General features: G+C 53.0%; 1 protein-coding gene across 1 annotated transcript in view; it reads left to right on the top strand.

Moving 5' to 3' along the window:
- Positions 1-5,451: 5,451 nt before the first annotated feature.
- The window catches only part of Vstm2l (V-set and transmembrane domain containing 2 like), a 29,031-nt gene continuing 19,808 nt past the window's right edge, over positions 5,452-14,674 (top strand). The window contains exon 1 of the mRNA XM_038329372.1: positions 5,452-5,572. Within this exon, the coding sequence (XP_038185300.1) occupies positions 5,452-5,572 (121 nt within the window). The remainder of the gene's footprint in view (positions 5,573-14,674) is intronic.

Raw genomic sequence — 14,674 nt, 5'->3', positions numbered from 1 at the left:
GGGCTGGAGAGATGGCTCAGTGGTTAAGAGCATTGCCTGCTCTTTCAAAGGTCCTGAGTTCAATTCTCAGCTACCACATGGTGGCTCACAACCATCTGTAATGAGGTCTGGTGCCTTATTCTGGCCTTCAGGCATACACACAGAAAGAATATTGTATACATAATAAATAAATTTAAAAAAAAAAAGAAAGAAAAAAATCTGTCTAAACAAGTGGCGCTTATCATTGCCGGGCACTGGAGTCATCTGGGACACTCATGTCAACATTCCCGGTTGTGGCCTGGGCACTAATAGTTTACGTGATATGTACCTGAGGGTTGCTCTAGCCCACGATCAATTATCAGAGACTTCAGGTAAATGTATACATGTATAATGGGGTGTGCGTGGTGGAGGGAAGCAGTGAAGCTCAGAGAGGGCCAATCATTTACCCAAGCTCACACAGGGAGATGAAAACCAAGGCAGACCTAGGCCAGGGCCAGCTTCTCCTGAGACGCTGTATCTGCTTCTACAAACCAGAGCTCAGGAAACAAGGCTTACTATATTTCACTTTAATAATGATGGAACCTGGTACAGTCAGGGCCACTCCAGTGATGGGCCAGGAGCCTCGATGGCCATTACCAGAGCTGTAAGTCATTCTCTTTATCCAAATCCTAGGCAGCGATTTAGAAAATTTAATTAAAGGGGGGAGAAACGGGGACACCTCTAGTTCCCTGCCTCCTGTTAGAATGAGTGAAATACACAGGCTATAAATGGAGGTGCTGTCGGGGACACAGCTCTGATGTTTTATTGCCAAGTTTTATTCGCTGATGTAAACGTAATCGCTGGCAACTGGAGTTCTATTAATGTACATATTTCCACACACCCAGGGCCCCGCCTGCCCCACCCCCACCTCTGGGCTGCTTCACCCACCTCCCGGGTCAGCCCTGGTGCTGTCTTAGGGATGCTGATGCCGAGTCTGGGTTTCCCTGCCGGTTTCATGCCCTCCCTTGGCAGATAAGGCTTTAATAGAATTCCATTGCTCCTCTGAGCTCAGTAATGCATTCTAGAAATTAGGCAGCTATATCCTAAAGCCATTGTTCCCCCTTACAAATGGGCTCCCTCAAAGCCAGTGACCGTGGGGTCTCGATAAGCTCCCAGGAAGCCTCGCTCCCATGTTATTGGTGTGTGCAAGGTGCGGCTCTGGCTTACATTGCTCATTGTTAGGTCCTGATACATTTAAGTCGTTTCCCCATGAATCAGGCAGCTCAGGTATTTCCCCCTTCATGACATTGATAGATGAGCAAGAGGAAGCCATTTAGACGGTGCTCTATAGGGCCCTGGCCCACACGGTGAATGATTTCCAATGCCTGGTTTAATTTATTTTTAAATGAAATTTGTTATTGATTCTGGATTAAAAGGACAAATCTTACGGCTGTTACCACTGACAGAGCCACAGCACTCAAGTGACACCTTTCAAGGAGGGGAGGGAGGGTGGCCTCTCAGAGTCAAGGGGAGGGTGGAGACTCTCCAGTGAGCTCTGCTGACTTGGCATGGAGAGCACAAGATCCCCTGATTGGAGCAACTTTGGGATGAGCACCTTTTCCTGCTAAAGAACTTGCTCACCTTCCAAGCCTCATTTGCGTAAGGGAAATGGCTGTGCTATTTGCCTCACACCATCCGTAGGACTGCCGGATGCTTGCTTAGCTGCCTCCTCTCTCCCGGAGCATCCCAGAACGCAGTGAGTGGTTAGAATGCCCTGCCCTGATGGATTGATTTCCAGAGACTTTCTTGGGACAGTGTGGTTCTCTTCTGCTCACCTCATCCAGTTGTTTCAGAGTTCGCAGTCTGCATTTGGATCAGGAACGCAGACAAGAGGCACAGGGAAGGTGTGGAGCCTGGGGATTCGTTCTTTACACCTGGCTGTGACAGTCACATGTGCACCTAGCACAGGTGACTTCATCTCCCTGAGCTTCAGGCTCCTCAACTCTGTGAAGGAAGAATATTGGCCTCAGGAGTCCTGAATGTGAATGATCGAACCTGGTACAGTCCGGGCCACTCCTGGGACGGGCCAGGAACACTGATGGCCATTACCGGAGCTGTGAATCATTCTTTCTCCAAATCTTAGGCAGAAATTTAGGAAATTTAATTAAAAGGGGAGAAATGGGGACACCTTGAGTTCCCTGAGGGGAACACCTCGGTCATAGTGGATGTGAATATGACTTGTAAACTGTAAAGTGCTATTTAAGTAGGTGTTGTAGGGAAGGCAAGTGGAACAATAGGACACGGTGGGGGAGGCCCGAGACCGAAAATGTGGGACTTGGACCTTGTTTTGGGAAATTTAACTCTGAGGGAGCCACTGCCCACCTCCCCCCCCCCACTCTTCCTTGCCAAAGCTGCAGTAAGGATGGGTCAAGTTAAAGCTGCTCACATATTCCTTGAGGGTATGGTCTCTTCCACCGAGACCGACACTCTTCTAGCCTTGCCTTGGGCAACAAGTCCACCTTTTCTGAGTCTCGGTTTTCTCATCTGTAGTTGACAATGGCAGGAACAGTCATCATGTATTTCCTGTGTGCAGTCACTGTTCTAAGTGCTGTCCATGTGGCAACTGATCTAATCCTCAAAGTGATGTTTTGAGGAGGGTATTATCCTTTTATTACAGAGAAAGAAACTGAGGCAGAAAAATGAAATGACCTGTCTATGGTAGCAGAGCTAGCTAGTAGCAATATTTGAAACTCAGGGTGTGGCTTTAGGATCTAGGATTCTTAAAATCTACCTATGTGTGTGTGCTGTGTGTGTGTGCCCATATGCATGTGCATGAATGCCACGGCTCATGTGTGGAGGTCAGAGGGCAACCCTCGGCATCAGTCACCTTCCACCTTGCCTGAGACAGTCTCTTGCTGTTCAACATTCTGCACAGCAGGCTAGTTAGCCCATAAGCTTCAGGGCTCCTCGTGCTCCTCCTCACGTCTAGCTGTAGGAACACTGGTTTGCAGATGCGCACTACCGATGTTAGTTCTGCGTGTGTTCCAGGGATCTTAACTCAGCTCCTCTTGTGCAGCAAGTGTTCTACCCACTACTCCAGTTCCTAGAGTCCACTCTTAGATCCAACATCCTCCCTATGTGGCCCAGTTTTTTGAAGGCAAGTGGGATGTCTAGGTTCTTCTGCACACTGTCATGTCCACTATAATGCTACAGAGGCTGAGGGCTGGGAGAAGAGAAAAGATATTTCTTGGGAATTTAGGCTGGATTTTGTTCCATGAGGGACTTGACGACATATTGGATCTGGTATATACACGTATGGGTGGCAATGGGCGAACCAGATTCATTGGAGGGAAAGCATACTCAAGGAGGGAGCAGTAGCTGAACCACAGAGAGACAAATGCCAGTCAGACAAGTCAAAATTCCTAAATGAACATGGATACGGGACAACTATGCAGTCGGGAGCCTCTATAGAGTCAAATCTTTCCTAGAAGCTGGACATGATGATGCATACCACCTGTAATCCCAGGACTGGATAGATAGAGACAGGAGGATCAAGAGTTCAAGAACAGCTTCAGCTACATAGTGAGTTCAAGGCCAGCCTGGTTACATAAAACACTCTAAAAAAAAAAAAACAAAGAACAAAATCAAAAACAAAACAAAAACCTAACTAATCAGAAAACAATTTAAAAAAATAGTAACTAGGTCCTGAGAGCTATGATTTCTTGTCCCTTTGCTGTACCTCCCCCGTTATTTTAAAATGTATTTGTTTGTTTCCAGTCTGAATTTTAAGAGGAGAAAGCCCAGGTTTGAGTGTCAGTTCTGCCTCCACAGTGTTGTGGAAAGGCCTTGGACTGTCCCAGGCGCTGCGGGTGATGCAGGAGGCGATCTGTCCGTGGTGCTGAAAAAGCTCTTGGCGGGAATGTCCATGGTTCTGCAATGATGCTTCTAAGTACAACTGAAAAGAGGGCAAGGTCTTGAGGAAGCTGAATCAATCGTTCCTGTTGACCACAGTGTGCAATCCATCGTAATCTCTGAAAGAGGGACGGAAAGACAGAATAAAGGCAGCGAGCACAGTGTGTCCCTCCGCTTCTTAGCTCTCTCAAACTTTGGGTATTGTGCGCCCTGCTGACTGGGAGACCCCCGTGGTGCTGCTTGGGGTGCGGGATGTCTTTCCACGGTGTTGAATATTCGCAACTAAGCGCCCCCGAGGCGCTGTCCGCGGTACTTAAAGGATGGAGGGAGAAGGATGCCGTTCTTCGCGATGCTGAAACCAAGCGGGCGAAGGCGAAGGAGGAATGAGGGCAGGACGGACCCTTCCTGGGGTCTGAGGTCTTGCGCCAGATCTTCACAGGACCTCGGAGAAAGCAGTCTAATGGAAGGGGTTTCTCTTTAAAAAAGGGGCAAAACCCTGCTTTCCAGTCTCAACAGCCGGGTAAAAGAGGTCGGGGAAGGAATTGGAATTGGACTGCCGCACTTAGGAATGGAAGAAGCTTCATGTTTTACACACACACACACACACACACACACACACACACATACACACACACACACACACACCTCCATCTAGACTCTTCGGTCTAGGTAGAGCCTTTCGGTCCAGAAGGGGGCGATCCAGTTTCACTGCGTAGAGCCCCAACACCTTTAAGTTAGGAGCCCCACTAACTGGTTAGCCTCTCTCCTGAAAACTGAGTCCCAGAGCGGGGAACCACAACGATAACCACAGAGGGGGCGTGTGGGGGCCTCGATGCTCCCCACTTTACACACTCAACTGCAAAGATCCTCACTACTGCTTCTGAAGGTAGCGTCTGTCCCCATTTCTCAGACGAAGACCTTGAGGTGCAGACAGTAGGGACTACGCGTGATCACGCAGGGAGCCTGAGGCTGCCAGAGCATTAACCAAGTCACTCATGTCTCGGCCCCTGTGCCTGCTCCGCCCTTGCCTACCTGGCCTGTACCCCGCCTGGTGGCCCCGGCACCGCCCAGCTGGCAAAGTTGAGCAGTCCCTCCAGAGCGCGGGTCTGGCTGCAAGTGGAAGGCTTTGCCTCTTATTCCCGGCCATTAGATTTCTGCTCCCAACACCCTAGGGGTCCGTCCTGCGGGGGGTCGGGCCCCCAGGTGGCCTCCCGCGCCCAGGCCCGCCCCACCCCCGCTCCCGCGCGGGAGGCCAGTTGCGAGTACCGCTTTAAAAATCCCAGCCTGGGCAAAACTTTGATGATAAATCAAGCTGCGGATCCCTCCGCCGCCGCCGGCTCAGGGCGGGGAGCGAGGGGGAGGGCGGGTGCGCGGCGGCACGGAGTGGCCTTCCGCGCAAGCGAAGAGTCCCGCAGTCGGAGGCGGCGGGCTGGGCGTGCGCTCGCTGCCTGCAGCTGGGGCCGGGCCGGGGCCAGCGGGAGAGGGCGGCGGCGGTGCCGGGTAGGACACGGCGGGCGCGGGCTCTGCAGGCTGCGGAGCCCCGATGTGAGGCGGCGGCGCCCCCCGGCCGGAGCGCGCAGCATGGGGGCCCCGCTGGCCGCGGCGCTGGGCGCCCTCCACTATCTGGCACTTTTCCTGCAACTCGGCGGCGCCACGCGGCCCGCGGGCCATGCGCCCTGGGACAACCACGTCTCCGGACACGGTGAGTTCGCGTGCCGCCCCCACGGACTTCCCCACCGAACCCCACCCTGACCGCAGACGCTCCAACTTGGTGGTTGCGGGGTTCGAACCCGCGCCCATAGAGGCCGCGGCCCAGAGTTCCCAGGCGCCCCCTGCTGGGACTAGGAACCCACCCTGGTCCCCTTCCTGGCCAGCACTGCGAGGAGGGGCCCTGAGCACATCCCCACTCTCTCTCTAGCTCTTGGAGAATCCCCTCAACGCGCGCACACGCTCACGCGGATACACACCTCCGCGACCATACAGATGTCTCCAGCCGCGGACACACTCAATCACGCTCACTGCATCCCACATTCACAACTCCGCACACCCCTCCGAGCCTCTCCTCACTAGTAAATACACTTGTGCCCACTGTGCACACGCATCAGACACTGGCTGCTGGTTCACCCTGCCAGCTGGCACCCAGGCTTTGCTTCGCCACAACTCTTGCCTGTCTGCCTGCAGTCACGGATACACATGCACGCACACACTTGTGCACACACTTTGCCCACCCACTCCTCTCTGTCCAGATGCCTATCTCCTTTGTGGGTTTGACACTGAAGCTGTTCTCGTCCGCTTCATCTGGATCCATCCCTTCCACCGCTTGGAATGGTCCTGAGGGACACCAGATGCTGTTGCTTGAGACCTGCTAGCCAGGGAGGCAGCCTCCTTTGCCATGTGGGTGGCATCCCAGGAATAAGGGCGATGTGGGGAGGCAAGGGTAGGGGTGGAGAGCTGGGATACACTGGAGTAGTTGAGGTCACTCCTTCCAGCCAGAGGCAAGGAGTGAAGAGGAATGTAGGGTGCTTTGTTTGTCTCTGGGGTGAGCAGGAAACCCCTGCATCCTTCCTCAGGGCACCCCCATCTCACCCTTGCCCCAGAAGACTGAAATGTTGAACCTCAACTCCAGCATTGTGGGATCAGGGAGCAAGCAAGTGCACCCAGTCCTACCTGCCTAAGTGTCGGAGGAAGCGCCTTCCCTCCCCACAGGAGCCCAAGTTGGCAGCAGAGTTGGGTGGTGTGAGATACACACAGCCTTGGAGGCTCCCTGCCTCTGAGCCATGCTGTGTTATGGGGCAGGAATGAATGAAAGCGGAGGAGACCCTGCTCTCTTCCCCAGCAGAGGCTGCGGCACTCATGCTGTGCTCTGTGTGCCCAGACCGGAGGAGGTTTGAACAAAGGGCTGAAGACCGGATGATTTATTCTAGTGGGAAGGAGTGAGGGGTGTGTGCAGGGGCCTAGATACCCAGAGAAGACCCTTTACAGGTGTGCTGTGGGAACAAAGTCACTCCTGGGGGAGGAGGTTTCAAAGCCGTGCTCAGGATCCCTGCTTCTAGGGAAGCGGGGGCTCCCTGTACCCACACCTCTCTCCGGTTGACAGTAACCTCTCTCAGTGCATCGTTTGCATACCTTTGTGTCCGTCGTGGTTTCTGCTGACCTGGCTGCACAGGCAGTAAATAGGGAAAGGACAATTTTGACGCTCTACTTACAGATGGGAAATCAAGGCTCAGAGAGGTGACGGGAGTTGCCCAAGGTCACACAGTGAGAGAGTGGCTGAGCCAAGGCTGGCTCCAGGGTCTGTCAGGCGAAGCAGCACTTTGTCCGGGACATTCATCTCCCTGTCACCTTCCTTCTCATTCAGGGAGGACTGGGAATTCCTCCTTTCTCTCCCCTCCCCGCCTGCTTGCCCAGTTCAGTTCCTTGGCACTGTCAAAACTTACACCAGGAGGCTTCTCTGAGAAGAGCTTCCCTTTCTGAGTTTGAGATCCCTTGAGGTATCAACATGGAACTCTGTGGCTTACAGTCATTCTGTCTTTGGGGCACCAGGCTCCCAGGATTTGGGTCCTTCTTGAGCAAGCAGGCTCTTCCCTTTGTGTAACAGTCTCGTCCTGCCCCCTGGTGCCAGGCTGAGTTGAGGGGTCACAGCCCCAGGGTAGTCTTCCAATTTCCACTCTGGACCAATCCCTGAAGGCCCAGGGGAGATGCTGGATGCAAAAAGGGTGGGACCTGCTGCTGGGAATATGACCCCTCCCGACTGTGTCTCTGGGTAAATCAGTTACCCATTGGGACCTCCTTCTCTGTCCCTCAAGAAATAGCCCAGCTGCTCTGCAGGGGCCAGGATGCCTTCCTGACATTGCCAGGTTCAAAGTCACCAAGTAGTGACTGCTAAGGAGCCCCACAGCTGCCCCTCTGCCGGGCCCAGCACCCTGTCACCACAGGAAGGGTCTGGAGCCACTCACTTAATCACAAAAAGAAACAGTTATTAATGATAGTGAGACGCGGCGAATAAGTGGGTCATGTCTAATAAGCCATTTGTGTTCAGGAGGAGAATACCAATTTGATAAAAGCTGTGTGTGCTGAAAAAGCCCGAAATTGCTGTTTAGCAGATTGGAGCCTGATCGTTTCATTATTCCTGGGCTCCATGTGTCCTCAGCTGATTCAGGGAATATGGCCAGGTCAGGATGGTGTCTCTGGGTATGGCCTAAAGGGTTGAGGGTAGAAAATTCCTGGGGACAAGCTCTGAGCTCCAACTGCTTAGTTTGGTGACAGCGCATGGCTCCAGCTCCATCTGAGCCCTACCCAGCCACCAGGTATTGCCTTGCACCTGTCTGTCCCCGGGGTTGTCACAGAGAGTGCCTATGACCAGGTCAGCAAGGATGTCTGTTTACTCCTCAGCTCCCTCCCACATCCATTCAACCCCCTTCAAAGCAAGCTTTACAAAGGCTCACAGAATGGGTGGGGCCTGGCTCTAAGAAGGCACCCCGAACCCCAACCCTCGGAGACTGAGTGCGGAGACTCAAGCTTCCTACATGGTAACAGCAGCTGCTTTGCCTTGCCTCATAAGAAAGGGCTAGCTCCTTGCCATGCCCTCAGCAGGGGTAGGAAGAAAGGCAGCTACAGTGTATATGGAACGCTGTGTGTTCTAGGTGCCCCAGACCTCTTACCACTGTACACTCAGGCAGGCTGGCGTCATTTGTGTGAGCATCAGATACTCAAGGAAACTGAGTTCAGAGAGAGCCGACCACTTACCCAGGGTCACGGACGGAGCCTGAACAGAGACTGGAGGGCCCGATTCAGAATGTAGGTGTGCAGGTACCTCTGGACTTGTCATCCTGAGGGTAGCTTTCCGACAGGCTCAGCCCAGTCCTGTAATGAACTTCTTTCTCTGCATGGCCTCAGCTCCACTGTGGGCCCCTAGTTTCCCAGGAAACTGGGAAAGCAGTACATTTCACCAGGAGGGACCAGAAGCTCGAGAAGGGGGCAGGCAGATCTTGCTGGAGTCCACATCTGAGCTTCCTTTGCTTTTTCTGGGTTGGGACAGGAAGGCGGGAGCTTTGTGAAGACATTTACAGCCCTAGTCTGAGCACACCAGGGTGTTTGTGATGAGGTATATGCCCCCAAACCACTGATCCATCCTTCCCTCCTTCCTTCCTTCCTTCCTTCCTTCCTTCCTTCCTTCCTTCCTTCCTTCCTTCCTTCTTTCCTTCCTTCCTCTTTTTTCTTTCCATTTGTTTATTTTCTTGGAGTGTGCCTGTGGAGGTCAGAGGAAATATGCAGGAGCTGGTTCTCTAGCTCCACCATATAAGAGTTCTGAGGTTTGAACTCAGGTTGTAATATTTGGTGGCAAATGCCTTTACCTGCCGAGCCATCTCATGCTCCCTTTGTTTGATTGGGCCCTGGCCTTGTACCAGCTTGGCAAGAGCTCTCCCACTGACCTATGCCTCAGTCCTTGCTCCCCCCATCTGCATTTTAATGGGCTCCTAGGCAGTTCTTGGCATCTGGAGACAGGAAGCCCTGCCATAGTCACCCATATCTGCTGGGGGCTATGGAGTGGTAATCACCAAGTGTTCAGGCTTGGTTTGGTTTCCTAAAGAGGCATGATCTAAACAGTGAAGCCTCAGAAGCCCATTGAAGCATGCGGCCCCCAACCCAGCCCAGTACCGTCAATTATTAATGCCCCCAAGTACAGACAAAGCCCCCAGCTTGGCTTGGCGCTTAGTCCAGTGGATGATTGCTGGTCTGAGGTGCTCTGCATTGCCGGGAAGAAGCAGTGGGGCGCCCTGAAGGAGGGGCTCCGGACCATTTGACATGCAGCTCGCGCTCTGAAAAAAATGGTCTGTGGCCTCCCTGGGTTCCTTCCCTGACTGTCGGTATCTCGCCATCCATAAGCCGGCTGGTTTGGTGGCTGGACGACTGAAGAAAATTGAGTCTTGTCTCCTGAAGGTTATGATGTTAGAAATGTGTGTTCTCCTTTGTCTCCCGCACTGGTGATTAGACCATCAATTACTCTCATAAATACTCAGCCTGGCTCCGGGCCTCCCGGCCTCCTGTGGGAACCTGGCCCTCAGAAATGGTTTTCCTCAAGACCTTCACACCAGTTGCTTTAGACACCTTGCCCTCAGCAGACTCCGGGGCCCTTTTACCAAATGGGAGCTACAGGTGGCCTCTTGGACTCTGTCCCTTGCTACTAGGACAGCAAGGGTGATGGGTGTTTCCTTGTGGCCTGCAGGGCTACACAGCAAGGCAACCTGAAAAAACAACAAAAGCAACCAAAACATCTTTTTTTAAAAAATGCAAGGAAGGAAGGAAAGGAAGAGGGGAGGACAGGCAACCCGACTCAAACCCACTTCTAGGTGCTCAGCCACTCTCTGAGATTGTAGGATCACACTGACAGTTGGCAGGGCTGTGGGAAGGACACTTCAAGCCAGCGCAGGGAGGTCCAGGGAATGATGGATGGTCTGAGTTTCCAATTCTCACACTTGCTCCATCCACATTAATATATTTTAGAAACACTGAAACACCTTGAATATCACAGGGAATCCATGTTTGCAGAGAAAGCCTCATGCAGCTGGTATCTCCTCAAGGCTACTGGCCACAGCAAGGACAGGGTGTGTGTGTGGGGGGGGGCGGGTATAACGGACTTCACCTTGCAGTGGATAGCCTGAACCCAGTCTCTGGGTGGCAATGGAATGTGTTTGCCAGGTGGGAGAAAGAGTGCAACTAGGTTTCTTCCCTGATCTGGTGGCACATCAGAAAAATGGGCAGAGAGTTAAACCAGAGAAGCAATCCAATCAGTGGCCATCCGCGATATAGGATCAGTACCCACACACTGGCTCCCTGTGGTGCCCAGTATCCTGGAGAAGGAATATGGGAGGCTGGACCTGCACCTTTTCCTCCAGGTTCCTCCCACAGCTGAATAGCCCCTCATCCTCCTGGAAGTCACCAGTGGGATCTCTGGGGCCTGAGTTCCGTTCTACCTCACCCCTGACTCCAGTTTCAGCCCCTCCCAAAGCTTCCCTAGGGCCTCCGTCAAACTGTGCCTTCCCTGAGAGATGGTCTTAGGCAGAGCCCAGACAAACCTCTTACATTTTAATAGTTATGCATTTATTTTAATGTGGGCTGGAAAATATAGCCAGCACATCAAAACTGTGATTTCACAGATATGATTGCTTAGGATGGGACTAACAGGGTATTAAAAATAGTGGGTTTGTTTATAGGAAGCCATTAAGAACATCATAGTACAGGTGGTACCCAGGCCTGGCAGCGGACATCCAGAATAGGAATGGGCAGCTTTGGGGGCCTGCCAGGGCTATACCTTGGTGGGGTATGTTGCCAACTGTTAGGAGTTGTGCATTCATTTACTTGACAGATACCAATTGAGCATCTGCCTTATGCCAGGCCATTTAGCTACTGGAAACTGTCAGTGAAGTGGGCAGATAAGATTCCTGCCATGGCGAGTTCTCAGGCTTGTGGAAGGGACAGAAACTGTGCCCATAAAGAATACTTAAGTATAATTTATGAGACTATTCAGGGAGCATGGGATCAGGGTGTGACATTCGGCTCAGAGAAGGGTGCAATGGCAGTGCCTACAGTGAGCTTCCCATCACACAAGGTGTACAAGCAGGACCCAGTCACGTCTTAGCCGGAGATGTCATGGAGGGCTTCTACTTTATTTCCCAAAGGTTCCAACCCTGAGTTCGTGGAGGGTGGATGAACCAGGACACAGCAGGTGTTTATAAAGGTCTGAGGCATTGCATGGTAGCCACAGGCTGACTAGGGATGGGTTGGAGGGGAGAGAGAGCTCAGCGGGGAGAATGTCCCCCCCACACACACACCTAGGCTCCACAGTAGGGGTGGTTCTTCCCCAGCGTCTAGGGAACACAGTAGGTGGACCTACCCAGCTCACTACTTGGGGTGGAGTCTCTGACTCCGTTACTGTTACTCCGTTACTCCATCTCAGCCAAAACGCTAGAGAGGGAGAGGGGCAGGCAGATACCAGCGGCTTTGCCCGGCTCCCCTTTCTCTTGCTAGGTGGCTTGCCTGCCTTTCTTTTGCTCTCAGTTTCTCCAACTGAACAATACTGAGTTTGCTCCTAAATGCTAGGCTTCTGAAATCCCTCAGGAGCCTTGCTTTGCCCGGAGCAGCAGATGTTGGGGGCTGAGGTCCCTCACAGCCTGTGGTACCTGTCTCAAGGTCTTGGAGTCTGAGGTTCGTTCATCCAGTCTTTTCCCGCCCACTTCTCCACTCTTCTCACCTGGTCATCACCACAGAATCAAGGACACCCCCATTTTTCAGCCCAGGCTGCCGAAAGGGGGTCAGACATAACTTACCTGGAGACACAAAGATGTGGCAGGGCACACAGGCTCAGCCTGGGTGAGGAACACAGAGCCGAGCTCCTGCATTTTCTGCTTCCGCTTGGCTGCCTGAGTGTGTAGGCAGCCCTGGTCCTGAACCTGACAGTGCCCTGGCTCGCTGCCCTGGCTTGTGAGGCTGTCATGGGGGAGGGACTGCCAGGATACCGAGGGTGCTGCGTTCTGCCTGAAAGAACCCACAAGGCACTCTGCGGTCTCAGTCAGGCGCTGTCAGGGAGAATGCTGGGGCCCTGTGAACATGTGTGCAGCTTGTGTGTCTCCACTTGGGGATCCCAGCCCAGGGAATGACGATTTTGCTTAAATGTGTCCCTGCAGTGTATTTGGGTGGCTGTAGTTGGAGAGTGGGCAGGTTAGGAGGGAATGGAGAGGCACTGGGCTGGGATCCTCTGTTCTGTGGTCCTTGCTTCAGGGTCAGCCTCCACTGCCCTTCATGGTAGCCTTGGGCGGTCAGCTCAGGAACTGAAAGGGGCCTTGGGGAACTACCAGCCTGGGGTCAGCAGTGCCACTGGCCAGGTGCTGTGCCTGCCATCTGCCTGGGTCCTCCTCCCTGGACTCACTTTCCCGTTATTCTTTCTTTTCCTGGGTCTCCATCTCTCTGGATCTTTCTCTGTCTCTTTTTCTCCCTATCTCTGCCACTCAGTCTCTTTGTCTTTTTGTCTGTGACTGCTGTTTCCATCTTCTCTCATGTCCCTGTTCCCCCACCTCTCTGTCTGTACATGCATGCGTGCACACACTCATACACACACACACACACACACACAGAAAGACAACTCAGAACCACACACGTATGTAGCCTATTTCAGACACACCCACACATCGGCCAAGTGAGGGGATGAATGAATGAATGAATGAATGAGCAATGACTGAATGAGTAAGTGACCAAATGTGGAGGCCTGGAGGGCCTCGGCTTGCCCAGACCAGCGATTTCCTCTTTTCTCTGTAATCATAATCCACTACTGCCTCTGAAACGTGAACCTGGTTTGCTTGGACTTCCAACGGGCAACCCCAAATTTCATCTCTGGCTCCCCAGGGAATCAGCCTCACTCACCACTCTAGTAAGGAAATTTAGAGTTGTGTGAACCTGTCTGGAAAAGCCAACAGTGGCCAGGGCCTACAGGGCATGTTAGCACCTGGGTTTGTACTAGTCCCTGGAGTGAGCTGCATTTTTCTCTTTGTGTCATTGGGAATCTAACCCAGGGCATCACTCGTGCATGTACGTATGTATGTATGCATGCATGCATGGTTGTATACATGTATGCACATGCATGAGGAAGCCAGAGAACCACCTTAAATGTTCCTCCTCAGATGCAGCCCACTTTGGGTTTGTTTGTTTGTTGCTTGCTTGTTTGTTTGTGTGTTAAAACAGGCCTTACTGATTAGGACAGGCTAATCAGTGAGCCCCAAGGATCCACCTAGCTCTGCCTCCCCAGCACTGCAATTACAAACTCACGCCACCACACCCAGCTTTATGACAAATAAATGGGATCAGACTCAAGTCCCTGGGCTTGCGGGACGTTTTCTGAGTGGGGAAGGCCTGGGTCAGGCTGGTGCTGTGTGGGGAACAGGAGCTCAGGCTGGTGTGGGAGGCTGGAGGAGATGCCCCCTGCCAGGATGACACTGAGTATAGCTCCAGCCTCTCTGAGTGTGGGCTTGTGGGATGCTGGCACTGGCTCAGCACCTGGGGAGGTGTGTATGCACGCATGCATATGTGCATGGAGCACATGTCCTCTCCCAGCTCCTCTCCCCTTGCAGATTTGTCCCTGTGTCCTTCTCTGCCTGGCATACTCCCGTCCTTCTCCCCTGGCTCTCCCCCAGGTCTCCTGTGCACCCAGCCACAGGTACCCTTGACATCATTCTACATGCTTAGCTTGTAGGGGAAGAAACTGAGGTTTTGAGAGGCAGACTGGGACCCCCAGCCTGGCTTCCTCAGCAAACTCTTGGCCTCCAGAAGTATCCAGTGGGCTCCGTGCTCAGACCTTCAGGCTTGCTTCCTGGCTAGGGTAAGAAGGCAGAAAGCGTACAGCCGGGTGTCTATTTTGCTTTGTGAGGCTTTAAAAAAATCATTTCCGGCCTTGGAGACAGCAGCAATTACTGCTGGCTCGCTGGGGAGCTGTTTGCCGCCTGTCATCGGCCCCGGGAAAGGGTCCCTAATGGAGGCCCTGCGGCCAGAGCTCTCAGTAGTGGAAACAGCACTCAAAACAAAGCCACGCTAATGGTCTCTGGGCCTGCATGCCCAGAGAGGGAGGGGCAGGCTGATGCCCAAGGAAGACCTGGGGCAGGGCTGAAGTTGCCCCTTGGTCCCTTTATGAGCCTAGACTCCTGCAGGCAGGGGTCCCTTGACACTAGCCCAGTCCTGGAACCCTGAATGTCCCTTCTTCCTCCCTCTCTTCTCTGCTTTCTGGTGCTGTGCTTCTGGCCCAGGCAGAGACAACCGT

The sequence above is a fragment of the Arvicola amphibius genome, chromosome 5 (assembly GCF_903992535.2).
Source record: "Arvicola amphibius chromosome 5, mArvAmp1.2, whole genome shotgun sequence".
Taxonomy (NCBI): Eukaryota; Metazoa; Chordata; class Mammalia; order Rodentia; family Cricetidae; genus Arvicola; species Arvicola amphibius.
Note: the sequence above shows the minus strand (reverse complement) of the source record. Positions and strands in the feature narration are given on the sequence as shown.